The sequence below is a fragment of the Macaca thibetana genome, chromosome 17 (assembly GCF_024542745.1).
Source record: "Macaca thibetana thibetana isolate TM-01 chromosome 17, ASM2454274v1, whole genome shotgun sequence".
NCBI lineage: Eukaryota > Metazoa > Chordata > Mammalia > Primates > Cercopithecidae > Macaca > Macaca thibetana.
The window spans coordinates 78178909-78201787 of NC_065594.1; the positions used below are offsets into that span (position 1 = coordinate 78178909).

Genomic DNA, 22879 nt, shown 5'->3' on the forward strand with positions numbered 1-22879 from the left:
AGGCAGGGGCATCAGTGGCATTCAGTGGAAGCATCCAGCAAGCAGGGCCAGAAGGTGTATTTCCTAGAGCACAGGAAAGAGATCTGGGTGGAAAGTTGGATTCAAGAATCTTATGATTATTATGAATGTCTGTCGAAGCTCTGAAATGGGATGAGAACATTCATTGTGAAGAGAAGGTGGCCACAGGTGGGACGGCAGCATCTGAAGGAAGAACCCTCAGAGGCAGTGCAGGTCGAGCCTGGCTCCGAGAGGAGCCGGTGGCAAATGAGCGGATCTGTCACGGGCCTAAAACTGAGAGCAAGTTGTATTTTCTCAATTTATTTCCACCTCCAAACACTCTGTCGCTTTCTAGTTTGTACTTCAAATCCAAGCTTCCCTGACTCCCAGCCCTTTTTGCAGTGTGGCATATGACCACAGACCTGCCAAATCTCATTCTACCTTCTCCTATTCCTATTCAGCTAACAATTATTTTGTTCTTACACCGTGTCTGGCATCAGACTTCACACGAAAGGTGAGATAAAGTGACAACTAGCAAGAAGTAGTTGCGGTTTCCATTCACTAGGCACACACAGCTTCTTAAGAGAGTCCAGGAAACAATTCCAGCAAGTTCCTCAAGTCCAGGAAAATATTCCAGCAAGTTCTGTGGAATATTGTTTCATGCTCTTATTTCATGGTAAAATAATGATTCTCAAAACACCTGAAGATACCGTTATCTCGTTATTTCTAACAACCCCGTTCTGTGCCTGCCTGAATTCCTTTAAGCTCCTGATGGCTTTCCTGACTCCAACCTTGTCCAATTCCAGTCCTGCAGGAGCTGTTTGTCTAAACCAGAAATCAGCAGCAGTGTTTAGGCCTCATCGCTGAGTGCGCTAAGATCCTGAGAATTTCCCCATGTCTGTATCTACCAATTAGCTAATGGCACAGCTAAAATTCTGTGTTCTTCTGGCTGCAAGTTTAGTGTCTCTTATTAACCGTAGGTGCTTCTCTTGCTAGAATTTGTAGGTCTGTTGTTCTAGGTATCGGGCAGGGCTGCCTTCTTTCAAGTCGTTACCAGGCTTGATTTTTATGATTTCACTCCATTCTTACAATATTGTTTAGGAATGTATTCAACTGCAAAATAAAACCCACTGTTGATGACTTAAATACGTAAGTGTTTATTTGTTACATGTCACACAAAAGCCGCCGCATGAGTACTTCCTATGTGCTGGAGTGTTCTAGTCCCTGTGGGTGCAGCAGCACACATGACCCACATCCTACAGCAGGGGTCACACCTTCTTTGTAAAGGGCCTGATAGTGCTGAACGCCTTACAGACCATGCAGTCTCTGCTGCAACTATTCGAATCTCCCCTTATCGTGCAAAAGCAGCCATAGATAATATGTGAATGAATACGTGTCTTTGTTCCAGCAGAACTTCATATAACAGGAAGCCATAGTAGGCCAACACATGCTCTAGAGAGTGGAAACTGCCCGGCACCGTGCTAGGTTCACATACAGTGTTTCATTTATTCCTGCAACGGCGCATTATATCCCCTTTCTCTGATGAGGAAGTTAAGCCTTAAAGAGGTTAAGTCGTTCTCCTAGAGGCACATAGCAAAGAAATGGGATTGAAGCTCGGATCTTTAGAAGCACCTGCCCTCAGTCATCATCTTGTTCTGACCATGTCACTAAACTGACTTGACTCTGTCAATTACAGAATTCCAACCTGAGCTAATTGCTTTGTTGTTGTTGTTTTTAAGACAGAGTCTTGTTCTGTCGCCCAGGCTGGAGTGCAGTGGTGCGAGATTGGCTGACGGCAATCTCTGCCTCCTGAGTTCAAGCGATTCTCGTGCCTCAACCTCCCAAGTAGCTGGGATTACAGGTGCCCACTGCCATGCCCAGCTAATTTTTGTATTTTCGTTAGAGATGGGATTTCACCATGTTGGCCAGACTGGTCTTGAACTCCTGACCTCAGGTGATCTGCCTGCCTCAATTTTTAAAAGTTCTTTTGAGGCCGGGTGTGGTGGCTCATGCCTGTAATTCCAGCACTTTGGGAGGCTAAGGCAGGAGGATCACTTAAGGTCAGGAGTTTGATACCAGCCTGGCCAACATAGTGAAACCCCATCTCTACTAAAAATACAAAAACTAGCTGGGTGAGGTGGCGCATGCCTGTGGTCCCAGTGACTCAGGAGGCTGAGGCAGGAGATTCGCCTGAACCCAGGAGGCAGAGGTTGCAGTGAGCTGAGATCGTTCCACTGCGCTCCAGTTTGGGCGACAGAGTGAGACTCCATCTCAAAAAAAGAAAAAGTTCTTTTGACAGAATCGATCTGTGGTAATCGAGGGGATGCCATAAATGACCAGAAGAGTTATAGGGATTGCTGCCAGGGTCTTGGTTATGTTCTCTCCCTTGATCTGGATGCTGGTTCCGTGGATACAATCAGTTTATAAAAATCCAGTGAGCTCTGCCTTACAACATGTGACATCTATAACTTCAATAATAGTTATAGATCCAAATGCAATGAAAGTTCCAAAATGGGCCGGGCGCGGTGGCTCACGCCTGTAATCCCAGCACTTTGGGAGGCCGAGACAGGCGGATCATGAGGTCAGGAGATCGAGACCATCCTGGCTAACACAGTGAAACCCTGTCTCTACTAAAAATACAAAAATTAGCCAGTCGCGGTGGCGGGCGCCTGTAGTCCCAGCTACACGGGAGGCTGAGGCAGGAGAATGGCGTGAACCCGGGAGGCAGAGCTTGCAGTGAGAGGAGATCACGCCACTGCACTGCAGCCTGGGCGACAGAGTGAGAGATTCTGTCTCAAAAAAAAAAAAAAAAAAAAAAAAAAGTTCCAAAATGCAGTGAAAGCACACAGTAGCAGAAATGATGACCAACAGGTCATCTGACGGACTCTATTTTGGAAGGGCCACAGGCCAGTCTTGCTTGTATGGACTGAGGGAGAGCATCTCACCTTGTGAGAATCTCAAGCACCACCTGGATTTTTCCCCTCCGCCTCAGACACGGTTGCTTGATGATGTCTCTTAGCATGCAGCCCAGTGTCTGGGATCCATTAAACTGTTCCAAAAGCATTATTTACGGAAACTTGTTACCATCGTTATTTTCTTTGTTATTATTTTTTAAATTGTGGTCAAAAACAAGTAACACAAAATGTATCATCGTAACCATTGGTAAGTGTGTAGTTCAGGAGTGTTAACTACATTTACTTTGTTGTAGAGCAGATCTCTAGAATTTTTTTTATCTTGTGAAATGGAAACTCTACACCCATTGAACAACTCCCCAGATCCCCTTCCCCAGCCCCTGTTCTACTTTCTGTTACTGAGTCTGTCTACTTTAGACACCTCGTCAGGTAAGTGGAATCGTGTGGTCTTTGTCTTTTCATGACCGGCTTATCTCACTCAGCGTAATGTCCTCGAGGTTCATCTGTGCGGTGGCATGCAACAAGATTTCCCTCGGTTTTAAGGCCGAATACCATTTCCATTGTGTGTATTCACCACGTCTCCAGTATCCATTCCTCCATGGATGGACTCTTAGATTGCCGTCACCTCTGGGCCATTGTGAGCCATGCTGCAATGAACGTGGGTGTGCCATCACTGTTATTTTTTAATACCACCATTGTGACTATCACCTCGGCCAGTCTTCATTTGGGAGACCGTGCACCCATCTTCCAACCTGAGAAAAAGCGTGGCTGGTTTCAGAATGCCCAATGATCGGGCTGTAATGACTGGGTTCACCCATTTCTCTGTGTGTGATGCGTGGGAAACGAGTTTCCCCAAAGCACCTGGCATGTCAGGTTGTGAGTCCTTGTCTCTAGGCGATAAGTTGTTGAATTTAGGCAGCTTGAATTTCTGCCCAGCCTTCTGTCTTTCTTCTCATCGTTTCTGTCTTGTAAATACCCAAGTCAGAGGCTTATTCATAGTAAGGATGTGAAGGAGTTTAAGGGGAAAATAAGTGTTTTTCATAGTCTAAGATGTGTTTCTCAAGATGGTAAATAAACTAGCTCTCATTATGAAATAATTATGTTCTACTCTTAATTAGACTTGTCCCAAGGCTCGTCAATTAAAAGAGTTGATTGCAGTGTTGACACGCAAGCTTGGCTTGCTCCTGCCCTTGGCTTTGTCCTGCTCTTGCTCTTGTCCAGCACTATCCCTAAAGGATCTCTCCAAGGAACAGAAAAGTGTTTTAATCAGCTGTTTAAAAGTATAGATTGAGCTTTCCATGGCAGAAACACTATTGATCATGGGAACCAAGACCCTGTGCTTAATACGGCTGCTAATTGGCACATAAAGTCTGAAGGCTGGGAAAGGGCCAGAAAGCCATTAGATTGCCATGGGGCAAGCTTCGGGAGCTAGCCAGGGGATTCCCTGGAAACGAACTTCACAGGATTCTTGCTAAAACTGGACACGGAAGCCAGAGGCTGAGGCCTCAGGGAGAAGAAGAGCGTGGCTGAAGTTCAGGCCTGGTGAGAGCCTTTGTTACACTCAGCTCTGTCTTCACAGAGCAGAAGCATCCATAGATGTGAAATGAATGGACGTGGCTGTGTTCCAGTACAACTTTATTTATGGGCACAGAGATTTGGCTTTCATATGGTTTTCACCTATCACGAAATGTGATTCTTTTAATTTTTTTTTAACCACTGAAAAATGTAAAAGCCAATCTCTGCTTCGGACCTGTGCCAGAACAGGCAGTAGGCTGGCCGGATTTGGCCCATGTGCCGTAGTTTGCCAGTCACTGTGGTAGGTATTTTATCATCCAAATTTTACAGTGAGCAAATCCAGAGAAGTAAGGTGCCCAATCCTTAACAATGAAGTGTGTAACCGGGATCCCCACAGAGCCTCTCTTAGCCAAAGCTCACATTCTGTATGTCGCACGTGGCTGCCTGTCCTCGGATCTCCTGTCTGAAAGAGCTGCACAGACCGTAACAGCAGAGATAGTTGTATATGGAAGATTTATTTCATTGGCCTATTGAGGCTAGCTGGAAAAGCTCTGCATTGTGGCTTGTAAACCTGTTTAAACATTTGCTTTGTCATTTAGCTGCTAGGTGGATTCTTGCTTGATTTTGCACTTCATCTGAGAAATGGGAGGAATAAATGACCATTTTACAAGGTTATTATGAGTGCTAATCAGATACTTACAATGATGAGCCCAGCAGGTCTCATGAGCACATAGTAGGCACTCAGATATCTGTTGTATTTCATTTTTGCAGTCTAACTCAGAAACCAATGAAGCCAGCCCACCACTCTTTTATCAAAATGACATTGCGGCTGGGTGGGTGACTCATGCCTGTAATCTCAGCACTTTGGGAGGCCAAGGCAGGCGGATCACTTGAGGTCAGGAGATTGACACCAGCCTGGCCAACATGGCGAAACCCCGTCTCTACTAAAAATACAAAAATTAGCCAGTGTGGTGGCACGCGTCTGTAGTCACAGTTACTTGGGAGGGTGTGGCAGGAGAATCACTTGAACCCAGGAGGCAGAGGTTGCAGTGAGCCGAGATCGTACCACTGCACTCCAACCTGGCAACAGAGCGAGACTCCGTCTCAAAACAAAACAAAACAAAACAAAAGACATTGCTCACTGGCCTGATAAAAACAATTCTAGTTTCTTATAAATAAATACTGGTGAAGCTCCAGGAAGAAGATTGGCACCTTGTCGTTCATTTTCTGTCCTCCATGCTAGGAGAAAAGCTTTGTCAATCGTGGGCCTGCTTTTGAGGGACAGGAGGTCATGGAAACTGCGGCTCCCGGGGATGACAGGCATTCCTTGCTGGAGGTTTCCAGACCCTGCTGGAGTCAGACACACCTCCTTCATCTGTGCTTAGCCGCAGCCTCTGCCCTCGCCTCTTCCTGGGGGGTCTGAGGACCTCCGAGGTGAGGAGGAGCTTTTTGAGGAACATGGCAGGTGTAAAGGATGAAGAATGTCGCGGGATCGAGGACGGTCTGCAGGTGTGGGAAGCCAGCAGAGGTGAGGTTGTACAGCGGCTCGGTCACCCTGAGGGACAGCACCATCTGATGGTGACTGTGTTGACAGGCAGGTCCCTAGGGGAGTCAAAGCTCCCCTCAAGCAGAGAGTCTGGGAGGACAGGTCCCTGGGAAAATACAGCCATGGGGGATGCTCCAGCTCTCAAGTGTGAAGGAGAATAACTGATTTGGGGGATTTGGGGGTGTTTGTTTAATTAATAGATTTAATATTTATATTGCAGTTTTAAGTTGACAACAAAATTGAGCCAAAAGTACAGAGGTTCCTATATGCTGCTCCCACTCTGTCCGTACATACAGTGTCCTCCATTACTGACACTGAGCCTTAGGTGTGGCCCATCCTCACTGATGGGCCAGTGTCAATCCATTATCAGTCATTCACTGCAGTCCAAACTTGACATGAGGCTTCACTCTTGTCGTTGAACATTCTGTGGGTTTTGACACATGTATCTCCGGATGTGTCTGGAGATATGCATCCACCACAACAGTATTATAGAGAGTTGTGTTACCGCCCTAATCCTTCCCTGTGTTCCTCCAGTTCATCCTGCTCTCCTCGTGAGCCCCTGGCAACCCCTGCTCTTTTCCCTCTGTGTTTTTAAATTTTCTCTACTCTCTGATACCTGAGGCCTTGTTGACTGGGGAGCTGCTTCTCCTCCCCGGGCTAGCCAACTCTTACAGATGGCAGATGGCTCCCTGTGAATGTGCCTTTTATTTGCCAATTAACCAATCCAGAGCCCTATCCAGCCACCTCCTTCCTGCTGGTTTTCACACTCCAGGAGGCAACAGTCCCCTGCCTTAGAGTCACTCCAGGGCCAGGTACCCACAACCAGAGCCAGCCACACCCCAGAGCCCACAGAAATGATGCAGATGAGCCCGTGCTAAACCTGCTTCCCCTGCCCAGCCTGGCCTCCCCACAGAAGTGATCCTGCCCTTGTTCCCCTCCCCCGCTCCCTCTGCCTCCGGCCCAGCCCTGGTACTTCCTTGTGGAGTGCTGGGCCCCCTCCTCTTGGGAACTGTGAATAATAAACCCTCTTCTGAATGGCAGTGGCCTTCTGGTCTGTTGGCTGTGTCATACCTGAATAAGAAATGTGCTTGCGTTAGGCCATTCGCGTTGCTATAAATAAATACCTAAGGCTGGGTAATGTATAAAGAAAAGAGGTTTAATTGGCTCATGGTTCTGCAGGCTCTACAAGCATGACGAGGCCTCAGGAAGGTTTTACTCATGGCAGAAAGTGAAGTAGGAACAGGTGTGTTATGTTGCAAGACAGGGAGCAATTGGGGGTGGGGACACCACACACAAACAACCGGATCTCCCATGAACTCTGAGTGAAAACATGCTTATTATCCAAGGGTCTGGTGCTAAACCGCTCATGAGAGACTCGCCCCTATGAACCAATCGCCTCATGCCAGGCCCCACCTCCAACACTGGGAATCACGTTTCAACAAGATTTGGAGGGGACAAATACCCAAACCATATCAGTGGTTAAAGAAAAAATACATGGAAATATTAATATGTTTCAAAATGGATATACAGTTCTAAGAAGATGGTGGTGGTGATGGAGGCATCGTTTTTAGATCTTCTCAAACCCAAGGTCGTACATAAAGACAGCTACTTAGCAAGATCAAAAACCCACAGACAACATCTGTGGCAAAACTAGATGCCAGAGTAAGTCCTAGATCCCAAAGAAAAAGCAGCTGGAGACAGAACATCAGCAGCCCCAAGGCCTGCACACCATGGGTGTCTGTTTAGGAAGAAACAAGGAAACAATAGGGCATCCGACGGATCGGAGAAAAGAACCCTCAATGGCCGGGCGCGGTGGCTCAAGCCTGTAATCCCAGCACTGTGGGAGGCCGAGATGGGCGGATCACGAGGTCAGGAGATCGAGACCATCCTGGCTAACACGGTGAAACCCCGTCTCTACTAAAAAATACAAAAAACTAGCCGGGCGCGGTGGCGGGCGCCTGTAGTCCCAGCTACTCCGGAGGCTGAGGCAGGAGAATGGCGTGAACCCGGGAGGCGGAGCTTGCAGTGAGCTGAGATCCGGCCACTGCACTCCAGCCTGGGCGGCAGAGCGAGACTCCGTCTCAAAAAAAAAAAAAAAAAAGAACCCTCAAATTGCCACTGGAAATCACAGGGGAGTGGTTTCAGAGAGCAGCTGAAATGGGTAAGGCCTAACAGGGCTGGAGCAGTTGTGCTCCAGTGACCACAAACTGCCCCTTGAGACAGGCCACCACTCAAGAGAGACTACCGAGAAGGGAGCCCAAATGGAACTGAGTTGGGACAACAGAGAGAAATGACAGAGAAGGGCAGGGAAATCAAGCCAGGGAACTTGAGAAAGCATGCTTCCATATCCTTCAACACTGTACAGAAACAATAGACAAGGAGGCTCTGGGAGTAGCTTGGGAAAGCTACTCTGAACCATGACTTCTTCTAAATAGGTTAGGAAACAATTTTCACATAAAAATGAGTAATGTAAATGTATCAAGGTCATAATATTTAAAAAACAGAGACTTCAATGTGTTCTTCCTGAGATACCATGTTTGGCCTTGCCAAAGGATCCAGGTGGATCCAGCTGCCAAATTGCAGAAACTACAGAGAAGACGATCATGTTGAATAGTACTGTGAGCGTGCAGTCAGCAAAACCCAAACTCCAGGAAACCCTACAAGTCAACAGTGAGGAAAAGAAAGAGATGGAAGAGGAAGCTATAGATTAAACAGTATACACTCCTGCCCTCTACAGGTAACCTCTATGCAGAGTTTCAGAGTAACTGCATAGGTTTGTAATGTTTTATTTCACCACATGGTGCATCTTTATACACTAGAGTTTAGTCTTAAGACTAAAGACTAAGCAATTTGGGGGTGGGGGCACCACACACTTTTAACCAGATCTCCCATGAACTCTGAGTGAAAACATACTTATTACCCAAGGCGATGGTGCTAAACCACTCACGAGTCTTAAGACTAGAGTGGTTGAGTCTTAAGACTAAACTCTGGTGTATAAAGATGCACCATGTGGCAAAATAAAACATTACAGACTCATGCAGTTACTATGAAATTCTGCATAGTGGTTACCTGTAGAGGGCGGGAGTTGAGTTTGGAAGGAGTTGACCAGCAGAGTTCTATTTCTTGACTTGGTTGATGGATACAAGGGTGTTTACCATCTAATAATTCACTAAGCTATACATATGGTTTGTGCAGTATTATTATTATTATTACTTTTTGAGATAGAGTTTCACTGTTGTTGCTCAGGTTGGAGTACAGTGGCTCAATCTCGGCTCGCTGCAACCTCTGCCTCCCAGGTTCAGACAATCCTCCTGCCTCAGCCTCCTGAGTAGTTGGGATTACACCATGCCCAGCCAAGTTTGTATTTTTAGTAGAGACAGGGTTTCTCCATGTTGGTCAGGCTGGTCTCGAACTCCTGACCTCAGGTGATCTGCCTGCCTCGGCCTCCCAAAGTGCTGGGATTACAGGCATGAGCCACCACGCCCGGCCTGCTTTGTGCAGTTTTAAGCATCTGTTTATTTTAATATTAAATATTTTTTGAGGATGAAAGGAAAAAGGTATAAAGCAGAATAAGCAAGTGATAGTGTAAAGGGTTGTATAGCGTTTTGTCTATAGTTAACACTGTGTTACATGCTTAAAATTTTGAGAGGGTAGATCTCATGTTAAGTCTTCTTACCATAATTTTTAAAAGTTCAATTAACTGTAATACCCATGTGAAATCTTTTGAAATGAATCATTTGAAGCCCATGAAAATTAAACAAATGATTTTTAAAATAGTTTAAACTGAGTAATTGATGTTTTACAAGGACCATGCCTGAGGTCTGCTGAATCCTGGTTAAGAAGTAAAGATTGCAGATATTAAAGCTTCCCATCCAAGTCAAGGCTCCCTGAAACCCCACACATTGCATTGTAATATGGTCTTGGTTTGATTCCCGAACTTCCCTTCACATATATCTCTAATACCAAATCCTACTTAATGAATTCAGTACACAAGTGCATAGGGATAGCCTGTACTGCATTTGATTTTGTAGTTTGGTTTACAGATCTGTCTTTACTTTGTTTTTCATGTAAAGCTTTATTTTTGTAAATACATAAAACCATATTCTACAGTTTTCAGTTCAAATTTTATTAAACACAGGTTCCTTCACCAGGTTAGTGTTGCCAAAAAGGGAAGGTAGGGGGAGGTAGTAGGATAGATTAAAAGAGACTTAGAAGACATAACCAGTTATGAAACACGGTCCTGGTTTGAGCATTAGTTTTGACAGATTATCAGTAAGGATATTTCTTAGTTAACTGGAGGAATTTGAAAATTGCCTGTGTATTTGATGAGAGGAAAGTTTACAAAATGGAAAAGTACAAATCTTTGAAAAAAGAAGTAGCTGATAAAATAATTTTGAAAAGAGTCTGGTAGGATTCTTATTAAACTAAATATACAACAATTTTTTGACACAGTGATTCTACTCCTAAGTATCTATGTAACAGAAATGAAAGCATATGTTCATAAAAATAAGTATAAGAATATTCTTTGCAGTTTTATTCATAACCCCAAACTGGAAATCGCACACGTACCCATAGGAGAAGAATGGATAAACAGACTATGGTATACTACATTATGTAGAGGGAAAGAAGTCTTAGACAGAAGTATATTTTCATTTATCCAAAGTTCTTAAGCATTAGGTAATGAGCAGTTGAAACATAGCTAGTGCAAGTTGAAATGTAATCTAAGTATGAAATAGACATGGGATTCCAAAGACTAGCAAAGAAAGCAAAATATCTCATTAATCATGTTTTTATATTGATTACATATTTAATTGGTAATATTTTACATGGATGGGGTTAAATAAAATGTGAAAAAAAAATTTTAATTTCATTTTGGTGACCGGGCAAGATGTCTCAGACTGTAATCCTAGCACTTTGGTTGGATGAGGCGTGTGGATCGCTTGAGCTCAAGAGTGTAAGACCAGCCTGAGAAACATGGTGAAACCCCTCTACAGAAAATACAAAAACTAGCCAGGCATGGTGGCTCACACCTGTAGTCCCAGCTACTTGAGGGGGCTGAGGCAAGAGGATCACTTGAACCCAGAAGGTAGAGGTGTCAGTGAGCCAAGATCGCGCTGCTGTACTCCAGCCTGGGCGACAGAATCAGACCCTGTCTGAAAAAAATACAAAATCTCATTTTGGTTTTTAAAAAGGATATGAATGTTTATATTCATACACATCACATATAATGAGAGATCTGGAAATGTATGTACTAAGGCAGTGGTTCTTAAAGCGTGGTCCCCAGACCAAGAAGCAGCATCCATATTGCCTGAGAACTGGCTAGGAATGCACATCCTCAGGCCCCATCCCAGATTAAGAACTCTGGGAACAGGGCCCGGTGATGTATGTTTCAACAAGCCCTTACCTAGGGCAGTTTTAATACATGTTCAACTTTGAGAACCACTTCCTAAAGTGTTAACAATGATCTCCTAATGGTGAAAAACATACTTTTAAAAATTTTGCTTATTTGAATGATCTAATTTCCTAGATTACATATGTTTAAATTGTAATAGATTATTTTTTAAATTAATAGGGTTTTTGTTTTTTTTTTTTTGTGGCATCCCACAAAGGTTGATTTCTTTGTGGCATCCACAAATTGTGTTTTCATTTTCAATACTTCCTCATTTCCCCTTGGTTTCTTATTTATTTAAAAGTATGGTATTTAGTTTCCAAATTTATGGGGGATTTTTCACAAATTCTTCAATTGTTGCTTTATAATTGAATTCCGCAGTGGTCAGAAATTGTAGTTTATATGACATGAAGCTTTTAAAGTAATTTACTGATATTTGTTTTATGGTTCAGAATATGTCTTATTTTGGCAAAGTGTTTTACATGCACTTGAAAAGACTGTATGTTCTGTGTTGGGTAGAATATTCAATATATGTCAATGAGGTTATGTCGGTTGATAGTGTTTTTCAAATCTATTATTTCTGCCTATATATTAATATTGAGAAAGAAATATTAAAATCTCTGTAAATGTTGATTTGTCTACAGTCGTGCATCACTTAATGGTGGCTATATGTTCTGAGAAATGTGTTTTTAGGCAATTTCATTGTGCGAACATCACAGAGTATACTTAAACAGGTGGTGTGCCTACTGCACACCTAGGCTATATGGTTGTCTCTATAGCATATTACTATGCTGAATACAGTAAGCAATTATAATGGTAAGTATTTGTGTTTCTAAACTAAAAAAGGTACAGTAAAAATACGGGATTATAATATATACCACTGATGTATTATGTGCCTGTGCTCGATTGTCATTATGCGGTGCATGACTGTTTCTCCTTGCAGTCTCATCAGTTTCCTCATCATGCATATTTTAAAATTGTTATTAAGTGTATAAATATTTGAGATTGTTTTGTGCTCTTGACTGAGTGACTCCATTATCATTAAGAAATTACCCTTTTAAATTTTTATTTATTTATTTATTTATTTTTGAGACAGTCTCGCTCTGTTGCCCAGGCTGGAGTGCAGTGGCACAATCTCGGCTCACTGCAACCTCCACCTCCCAGGTTCAAGCAATTCTCCTGCCTCAGCCTCCCGAGTAGCTGGGACAGATGCCCGCCACCACGCCCAGCTAATTTTTGTATGTTTAGTAGAGACAGGATTTCACCATGTTGGCCAGGCTGGTCTTGAACTCCTGACCTCAGGTAATCCACCTGCCTCCCAAAGTGCTGGGATTAGGCGTGAGCCACCGAGCTCAGCCAAGAAATTACCCTTTTAAAAATCCCCAGCAATATTCTTTATTCTTACATCTGCATTGTCCAACACTAATATAGCCAATTCAGTTTTTAAATTATTATTTTTTAGTATGGTATACTTCTGTCCTTTTTCATTTAACTTATTTGTATCTTTACACTAGCAGTATATTTTTGTAGGCAGCATATACTTGCTTCTTTCTTTTTTAATCCAAACTAACAATCCTTGCCTTTTAATGGGGGGTGAAGAGTTTAGACCATTTACATTTAATGTGATTATTGATATAGTTTAAATTGGACACCTTGCTGTTTGTTTTCTTTTTGTCTAGCCATCATCCTTTGTTCCTTTTTCTTGCCTTCCTTTCAATTGAAATTTTTTGATGATTTCATTTTATATCCTTTGTTGTTATACTCCCTTTTGCTTATAGTACCAGTTTTCTGAGAACCTATTGACAATGGTAAGTGAGGATGTGCTGTAAATTAGGCAGCTTAAGTGTTCTACAGTTTTGTTGCTCTTTTAATATTGTGTGTTTCATTTTGGATTATTTCTATTATTAGGTCTTCAACTTTACTAATATTTTCTTCTGCAATACTGATCTGCTGTTACAGTCATCCAGAGAGCATAACGTTTTATATCTTACAGTGCAGTTTTCACTATAGAAGTTTAGCTTGGATCTTTTTTTACATCTTCCATATCTCAACTTTTCCAACATATAGAATATAGTTAGAATAATTATTTTCATGTCTTTCTCTGTGGATTCTGTCATTCGTGTGAGTTCTAGGTTAGTTTTTATTGACTTTTGTTTGTTTCCTTGTGGGTCACATTTTCCTGCTTCTTGTACCTGATTTTTAAAAATTGGATGTCAGATATGCTGCATACTTTTGTATTACTGTAAGTGTTATTGAATTTGTTCTGGGATACAGTTATTTGGAAGCAATTTGATCCTTTTGGATTTGGCTTTTAAGACTTGTTAGCTGGGACACTGTAGGGCATAGTCTGGGGTGAATTATTCCTGACTACTAAAGCAGGACTCTTAAGCACTCTGCCAAGGCCCCAAGAATCATGAGGTTTTCCAGACTGGCTGATGGGAATAGGTAGTATTCCTGGCCCCCTGTAAGCACCAGGCACTGTTACCTCTAATACATTCCTGTTTTTTTTTTTTTTTTTTTTTTTTCATGACCTTCACTACTTCCCACACATTCAAGAATAACCCCCTGGAGCTCTCTTAAGTTTTCTTTAGGTATCTTTCTACTCTCTGGTACTCTGTCCTGTGAACTCGCATCCCTTTGGTCCCCCTGAACTCTCCCCTCCATCTCTTCCACTCGTGGATTTGGCCACATCCTACCTGTGTTCCTTCTTCCTACGCCAGAGCCTGGAAACTCACTCAAGGCAGCAAGCTGGGGCGCTCACAGGGATCACATTTTCATTTTCCTGTCTCTTAAAGATCACCGTTTCTCATTGCTTGGTGTCCCGTGTTTTCAGATCTGTTGTGTTATATATTTTCTCCATTTTTGGAGTTGTTTTATGTAGGAAAATAAATCCGGTTCCTGTTACTCTATTTTGACCAGAAGTGAAAATCTCTAGAAAGTAATAGGTGTTTACAGGGAAAGTCACACTTAACATATCTTTTAAATATAACCAAATGTAAAATTAATAAAGTAAAATAATTTTTTAAATTACTTTGAAACAAATTATTACAAAGAATTCAAAGTCAAGTTTTTTTGTTTCTTTCTTTTTCTTGCTCTGTCACCCAGGTTGGAGTGCAGTGGCACGATCTTGGCTCACTCTAACCTCTGCCTCCCAGGTTCAAGTGATTCTCCTGCCTCAGTCTCCCGAGTAGTTGGGACTACAGGCACCCGCCACCATGCCCAGCTAATTTTTTTGTAGTTTTTTAGAGACGGGGTTTCACCGTGTTAGCCAGGATGGTCTTGATCTCCTGACCTTGTGATCCGCCTGCCTCAGCCTCCCAAAGTGCCCGGATTACAAGTGTGAGCCACCACGCACTGCGCCGGGCTTTTCTTTTAGGAGTCAGCTGCAGAAAGACTAATTTGTTGCAATGAATTCTAGACACTGAATATTTTTCTATGACAAATATTTTCTTGGCTCCTGTATATGTTACAGTTGACAGGTTGTTTTTGTCATATGCTGTTTTGGTAGTTAAGAAGAGAACTGAACTTTTGTTGAGTCCTTTAGCTTTGGAGGGAAGCATATTAGTCTTAGATTCAGCCGGACTGGATGTCAGATTCCAGCTGTGTGACATTGAGCAACTCGAATAAGCTCTCTGAGCTTGGCTTCATTCATGAGTGAAATGACCACATTGTTTCAAATATTAAATGAGAATGTGTGGAGCACTTACCCGCTGCCTGGCACACAGTGGGTGCTCAAGAAATATTAGTCCTTTCCCTGCCCCTTGTCTTATATTAAGTCACTGTTTATCTTTTAATAACACCCTTTCCAAAACACCTCAAACATTCCAGTTGCTTATGAAATCCACTTAAAATGTTACTCACCAGAATAACAGAGGAAAAAAGGATGTTTTGAGAAAGAGGAGAACAGCTTTGGGGACAGTGATTCAGCTTGCCCTGCCTGTGATACGTTGACCTTAGTATCTGCTCTCACCTGAGAGTACAGCCACGCACCGCGTACTGACCTCATGGATGACAGACTGCATGTACGATAGTGGTCCATTAGATTATAATCCTGGACCTTCACTGTACCTTTTCTGTGTTTAGATGCACAGGTAGTTACCACTGTGTTGGAATTGCCTCGGTATTCAGCACAGTAAGAGGCTGTGCAGGTTTGCAGCCTGACAGCAGTAGTCTGTACCTGGCCTAGGTGAGTGGTAGGCTATGCCACCTAGATGTGTGTTAAGTTCACTCTATGAAGCTCACACAATGCCGAGGTCACCTAATGATGCGTTTCTCAGACTGTATTTCAGTGCGAAGCAGTGTGTGTTCCAAACAGGGAAAGTAGCACTAACAAGGGATCAGAGACAAATCGGATTGGAGGAAATCAGGGTCCTGACTGAAATGGGCTCAAAGGCGGTATTGCAGCTGAATTGTGGAAAAACAGTGCCACGGGCTGAATTTGTCCCCTCCAAAATTGTGTGTGTTGAAACCCTAACCCTGACTTCCTCAGAATGTGAGTGTATTCAGAGATTGTGTTGCTTTTTTTTTTTTTTTTTTTTTTTTTTTTTGAGGTGGAGTCTCCTGCGTCACCCAGGCTGGAGTGCAGTAGCACTGTCTTGGCTCACTGCAACCTCTGCCTCCTGGGTTCAAGCAATTCTCCTGTTTCAGCCTCCCAACTAGCTGGGATTATAGGCATACGCCACCACGGCCGGCTAATTTTTATACTTTTAGTAGAGATGGGGTTTCACCACGTTGGCCAGGCTGGTCTCAAACTCCTGACCTCAGATGATCCACCCACCTCGGCCTCCCAAAGTGCTGGGATTACAGGCGTGAGCACTCAGCTTAAGTCTGTAAAGAGGTGATTAAGTTAAAATGAGGCCCTTGGTGTGGGCCCTACTCTTTAAAAGAGGCCACTTGGACACAGACACTGGAAATGCTCACACAGAGGAAAGACCAGGCAAGGATGCAGCGAGGTGGCAGCCATCTGGAAGCCAGGGATGGGAGCTCTAGGAGAACCCACAGCCGCTGGCACCTTAAGCCTCCAGAATGGTGGGGGAATAAATTTCTGTAGTTCAGGCCATCCAGTCTGTGGTCCTTCGATACGGCAGCCTCAGCAAACTAGTAAATACAGTAGGCCTTCAAACCCTGGCAGAAGTGCCTGGATTCAGTAAGCAGGTGCATCTTTGAATCCTACTGATGGGGAGTGAGATTTCTCTAGAGGTCCATTCATTTCAGCCAGATGCCTTTCCAGTCAGGCCATGTGGATGTGTAAGTGTGTTCTGAGATCAGCGGCATGGATTTCAGTGAGAACAGGGGCTACGGTTTGGTTGAAGGGGTAGGGGTTTGGGGTTAAAGAGATCATAACAAATGTGACCCTCTAGAGAAAGCTTATGGTGTTTCTGTCACCTTTTAACTAATCTGTAACTGGTTTCAGTGTGCTTAGGATGCGGGAAAAAGTGACGAGCCCGGGATGACCCAGTCCAGCTCTGCTCGCCTCCCTGTGACCCTCCCTGCATAGCAAAGGCCAGTGCTTTCACTGCAGTTGACTGGCAACCTCTTTTTTTCTTTTTGCTGCTCCCAGCTCATCCATTTCTAATGGTTTAAGTCCAACGTGCCCCAGACCTTCTCCCTCAGCTCTGCGATCTAGCTGGGAAACAGATAGGTCCCCACAGGCCGTGCGTCCTCACTCAGCCTTGTTGGGTTGGAGTGTGATCGGCGCCTTGTAGCGTTCCCGCTGCGGAGCTGCTGAATACACTGAGTTACCCAGGCCCATCTTGCGCTCCCAGCCCCACGTGTTATAAAACCACATGCTCCCTTGGCTCACATCGGCGCCTGTGTTTGATGCTTTCCACAGAAATGCCAGAAACAGAGGAGAGATGTTTAAAAACAATTCATAAAATAGGCAGCCACACTGCCAAAGTGTCATTGATTTGTCCTGGGCAGTTTGCAGAAGTTTAGGCTGGTTCTGTGGCCACCCTGGCGGTGGTGAGAGAGTCTAGTGGCCGGGACAGCAGGCTCCCGGTGGGCTCTCTGGTTAACTCATGCTCTCAGGCAGCATGACTCTTTGGAAGCTTCTCCACTCTCCTCAATCCTCCAGCCCTCTGATTTTACAAGGGAAACAGAAGGCATCGGAGAGGAGTTTCCTTCTTTTCCTAACACAGAAAATGAACCTCCTTGGATCTGTCATTAGCCAGTGTCCTGGGTTTTAGAGCTCTGTCTTCGCATCATCTCAGGTCTCTTTGGACACCAGTCATCGCCTCTTGCCCCTATTTTCAACCCCTCCCTTTCTCAAATACACCCAGGTCATTCCAATTAAAAACAAGTAAATGGGCTGGGCACGGTGGCTCAAGCCTGTAATCCCAGCACTTTGGGAGGTCAAGGCAGGTGGGTTGCTTGAGCCCAGGATTTCGAGACCAGCTTGGGCAATATGGCAAAACCGTGTCTCTGCGAAAAATATGAAAGTTAGCCAGGCCTGGCCTCATGTGCCTGTAGTCCCAGCTACCCGGGAAGCTGAGGTGGGAGCCCAAGCTCAGGATTGCCTGAGCCTGGGAAGTTGAGGCTATGCCACCGCACTCCAGTCTGGGTGACAGAGTGAGACGCTGTCTCAAACAACAACAACAAAACAAGCAAATGAACAATACCCTTACCTGATTCCCCAGCCAGCCACCCCCCATTCCTGTTGCCTCTTGCTTCACAGCCAAGCTTCTTGATGAAGCCATTCATTCTCTTCCCCACCCACCAGATGTTCAGACCCATCACTGGTCAAGTGACCCGCTGAATCACTGAATCAAGGACTAGTTCTCATCTTCTGTGAGTTTGAGACAGTTCTCAGGATTCTTCCTTTGCGGACACTGTCATCCCACGATGTCCATGATACAGTTCTCTCCTTCCTTTCCTTCGCGCCTCCTCTGCTCCTACCTGGCTGTCCATGGTGGACGTATTGGCCAATGCTCATGCATTTTAGTTCTTTAGACTCTATGCTGGCCATCTTATCACACACGGAGTCAGGGTGGTGGCGACTTCTAAATGTGAGATGTCTTGCTAGGCTTCTCCTCTGAGCTCCAGATAAATGTATGTCATTGTTTGTATACTGTCTCTTCCTGTATGATCCAAGGGCACCTCAGAAAATTAACATGGCTAGAACCTCTCAGCCCCAGTCATCCTGCAGTGCTCCCTATCTCTGGAGATGGCACCAGTGGCTTCCCAGATGCCCGCTGCAGAAATCTCAGTGTCATTCCGGTTATTGTCACCTTCCTTCCTTGGGCGTCATATCCATCAGTGCATTCCACTGGTTTTTAGCTCTTCAGTTGTTCTTGAATCCACCTACTTTCTCAAACTCTACTTCTGCCATTCTGGTTCAAAATACCGTCCTGTCTTGCCTGGACAATTGCCAACAGCTCAACCTGCATCCATTCTTGTTCCTTCTAACCTGTTCTCATGCTGCCAGACTCATCTTTTAAAAATGCAAATCTAATCGTGTCCTCCCCATGGGGTAGATCCTTCCCATTGTTTTAGGATAAGGACAAAGCATCTGCATGTGGCCTTGGTGGGGCCAGGCCTCTTCCTGACCCACCTGCCCTGCTCTGCAGCCGTGGTGATCGTCCGGGCATCAGGACTAGGGTTTTTACTGTCTTTCTTCATAGAATCTGCTTGTCTTTCTTCTCTTTCAGATCTTAGCACAGGGTCATTTTCAGGGAAGCTTGCCCCCTACCTCTGCTCCTTCCATATGTATTGCATATATAGAGAATTTTCTGCATATTGTGGTGTTTTGACATCTTAAAAGACCTTTGTTGCTAAGAAGAGACCACCGCTCCCAGTGCTAGCCAATTCTTAGAGCTAGCAGGGCCCAGCTGGGGGTACCACCTTTGATATACAAAGAAACCAATCCAGGGCTGCCTCCTTTATCTGACCCGCCCATCCCTGGGAGCAATATTCCTCTGCCTGAATCCTCTCAGCGCCTGGTCACAAGCAACTCCAGACCACTCCTATAATTAAGAGACTGCCAAAATTATTCCAACGAGCCAGTCCTAAACTGTGTACCTGGCCTTGCCCAGCCATGGAAATCTCAATAAAGGTCTAGGCTCTCCTGTGGCTCCTGTCTTTTGAATTTTTTTTTTTTTTTTTGAGACGGAGTGTTGCTCTGTCTCCCAGGCTAGAGTGCAGTGGCATGATCTTGGCTCACTGCAGCCTCCACCTCTCGGGTTCAAGTGATTCTCCTGCCTCAGCCTTCTGAGTAGCTGGGATTACAGGTGCCCACCACTGTGCCCAGCTAATTTTCGTATTTGTAGTACAGGCAGGGTTTCACCACATTGGCCAGGCTGGTCTCGAACTCGTGACCTCATGATCCACCCCCCCCCTCAGCCTCCCAAAGTGCTGGGATTACAGGTGTGAGCCACCGCACCTGGCCTGTCTTTTGATTTTTAATGCCTGCATGGTAATGTGTCATATTGATGTACATTATTCTACTTAATTTAGGTTACTGTAAAAAATGTTTATGATTATAAAAATGCTGCAATTAGTATTCCTTGTGTGTGCAGAAATGCATAATTTCCCAAAGTGAAATGGCTGGATAATACTTTTTAGGCCTTAGGTCCTGATTCTCTGATAAGCCTCCAGAAAAGTTGTACTAATCCACACATCTATCAGTAGAGTAAGATAGTGCCTGCTTCCCTGAACCCTGGCCAACTTTGGCTATTATAAAATATAAACACGCAAGTAAGTGTGTGTACAGCCATATCTAGATGGAAATTTAATGGGTGGAAATGGTATTTAATTGTTTTAATATGCATTTCTAGTGCAAATTACTCCTGAGCGTCAACAGTTTTCTGTTAGCTGTTGGCGTTTTCTCTTTGTAAATTATATGTGGTTCTCAGCATGGTTTTCTAAAGGGCTGTTTCTCGTTTTCATATTTACTTATAAAACCCTCTTTATGTTAAGCGCATTAACTTAGTTTTGTCATATATGCAAATATGAGCTTCTGTGGAACCCTTTCAAATGACTAGAAATTCAAGGGGGAGTTTAAAGAAAAAAACATGTGAAATGGGACGGTCAACTTACATTTCATTAATAAGGGCAGCAGGCTTCTCTCTTCCCTGAAAATTTTGTTACTCAAACTGTGTACCAAGAAGCAGATGTGTGAAAAAGAGTCTGGACTTTGAAGTTAGACAGACTGAATTTCAATCCTAGCAATGCCACTCTTTAGCTGAGGGACCTGGGACAGATTAGCCTCTGCGAGTCTCAGATGTCACTCCTGGGTAACAAGAATCCCTCTGGCCTTGTCTGGAAAGGTCAGTAGCTTATAGGTAGCGCTGGTGCAGAGGTGGTGGTCTGTAAATATTCATTCCCCTTCCGCATCCCTCAAAGATGTGTTGTTCTAGACACTTCTGTGTATTCTGTTTCAATAAGGAATGTATATATTTCACTCAGCTAGTAGTCACACATGAAATCATTCATTAATATTTTCCAGGCCGGGCGCGGTGGCTCAAGCCTGTAATCCCAGCACTTTGGGAGGCCGAGACGGGCGGATCACGAGGTCAGGAGATCGAGACCATCCTGGTGAAACCTAAGATGGTGAAACCCCGTTTCTACTAAAAAATACAAAAAACTAGCCGGGCGCGGTGGCGGGCACCTGTAATCCCAGCTACTCAGGAGGCTGAGGCAGGAGAATGGCGTAAACCCGGGAGGCGGAGCTTGCAGTGAGCTGAGATCCAGCCACTGCACTCCAGCCTGGGCGACAGAGCGAGACTCCGTCTCAAAAAAAAAAAAAAAAAATTTCCAAATAGGTAAATATGATAAACGTATAAATGAGAGTAGAAAAATTCTTAGTTAACCATGTGTATCTGAGTCTAGGAGCAATTTTAATTTTCAAGCTCAGGGATAATATTAGCAAATTAGGATCTGTTCTATAAAAGCGGTAGACAATGTAAGATATGGCATTCTGGAGAAAAATGGAACAGACGGCCTCATATCCTCGAAAATATTTTGATTTTAAACAGCTTTAAACAAAATCTCAAAATACTCGCACTCTTTCATTGAGAACTTAGGTCTCAATCTGTTCTTTTTTCCCCTCTAGGTGTGGCTGGATCTCCTAAAACCCATTGTGAAACAGATTAGAAGTAAGTATATACCATATGTTTAATAGTGATGTGAAATCTGAAGCCAGACAGTTTCATGTCTAGACATCTCTTGCCCTGTGGCATGAAGCACTAGAAACGCAAATTCTTCTACCCCATAATTGCTTTTCATCATCCACTAATCCATGTACTATTAAAATGTGTGTCTTCTGCAGTTTTAATGTGTAACAGTTTGGTAATCAAAACCGAGCTTGGAAAATAAAATATCGTTTTGATTAACAACTGAAGCCTGCTATTATCTTAAACCCCAGAATAATTGAGCTTGTCTTGTCTATGCCATTGTTCCTTTCTGTCACTTTCGAAGGGGAGAGGTGGAGCCATTTATTCCTAACATCGTTTTTAGGTTTTTGGTCCTTCCTCTTCAAAGCCTGTGAAATCAGAATGCAAGTATTGTTTGGTTAAAAGGGTCGTGGAAAATGTGTGTGTGTGTGTTTTTCTGAGTAGCAACAGAACCCTGAAGGGAGCCTGGCATGTATGCATTTAGACTGTGTGTTGGAAAGAAAAGATTAAGGAATGTGTAGGGGAGGAACAAAGAAAAAGAATGCTTGCTTTTTCTCTCTCTTCTTGTGTCTTCCCTTCTCTATTCTCAGATTTTTGTCAGGACAAAAATCTGAGAATACTGTGTCCTTTTAGTGGAGCAGGAAGCTTACGATACCTGAGGGATCATTTGTATGTCTGATTAAGAAACCCCACTGGGCCACTTACAGCAATTTATGTGGATATAATAAACACGCAGCACAATTTCTGCGTGGTCCTTGCACAATTGAAATTGATGTTGATCATCTACAATTTAAATTAGGCAGTTACTGACAATGAAATGGCCATCATTTAATATTTGCTGGGTGTCCCAAACATGCCTGGCAGGCAATGACTGATGTTGGGGGCGAAGAGAAGCCCCCCGGCCTCATGGGCCCAGGTAGCACAGAGTCTAGAAGATTGACATTTGTCCCCTGCAGGAAGGGAGCTGCTAACAGTGGGAAGGTGTATCTTTGGCTCAGACCTCAAGACAGAGTTGACTGTGGTCGGGTCAGAGCTGGAGCATTAGTGCAGTTGTCTCCTCCATATGCTGTGACAGGCCACGTGTGACAAAGCTGTCACTTGGCATTGAGTGCTAGCATCTTCCCAGTTTCAAGTTTTCTGAGGATCTGAGTAGCCACTCAGTGAAAATTGCAGAGAATAAGTAGCACAGCCTTCTCGTCTTCCTCATTTTGCTACTGTTATTTTGTGCTCCAGAATTGACACGGAAGAGTTTGTTAATTTTCATGCCTTGTTTTTTTTCTCCCGATTTTGTAGATATTGTCAACATCTTTATTTTATGTCATTTTTGCATTTTTTTAAACTTGAATATGTGATCACAGAAATTATAATACATAATTACTATTTGTATATGATTGTGAAACGTAAAACA

At 43.9% G+C, this 22879-nt stretch overlaps 1 protein-coding gene across 2 annotated transcripts in view; it reads left to right on the top strand.

Moving 5' to 3' along the window:
• Positions 1-22879, top strand: part of FARP1 (FERM, ARH/RhoGEF and pleckstrin domain protein 1) — a 461133-nt gene that overhangs the window by 355451 nt on the left and 82803 nt on the right. For both annotated transcript variants that reach the window (XM_050765964.1, XM_050765965.1), the window contains one exon: positions 21411-21453. In XM_050765964.1, the coding sequence (XP_050621921.1) occupies positions 21411-21453 (43 nt within the window). The remainder of the gene's footprint in view (positions 1-21410; positions 21454-22879) is intronic.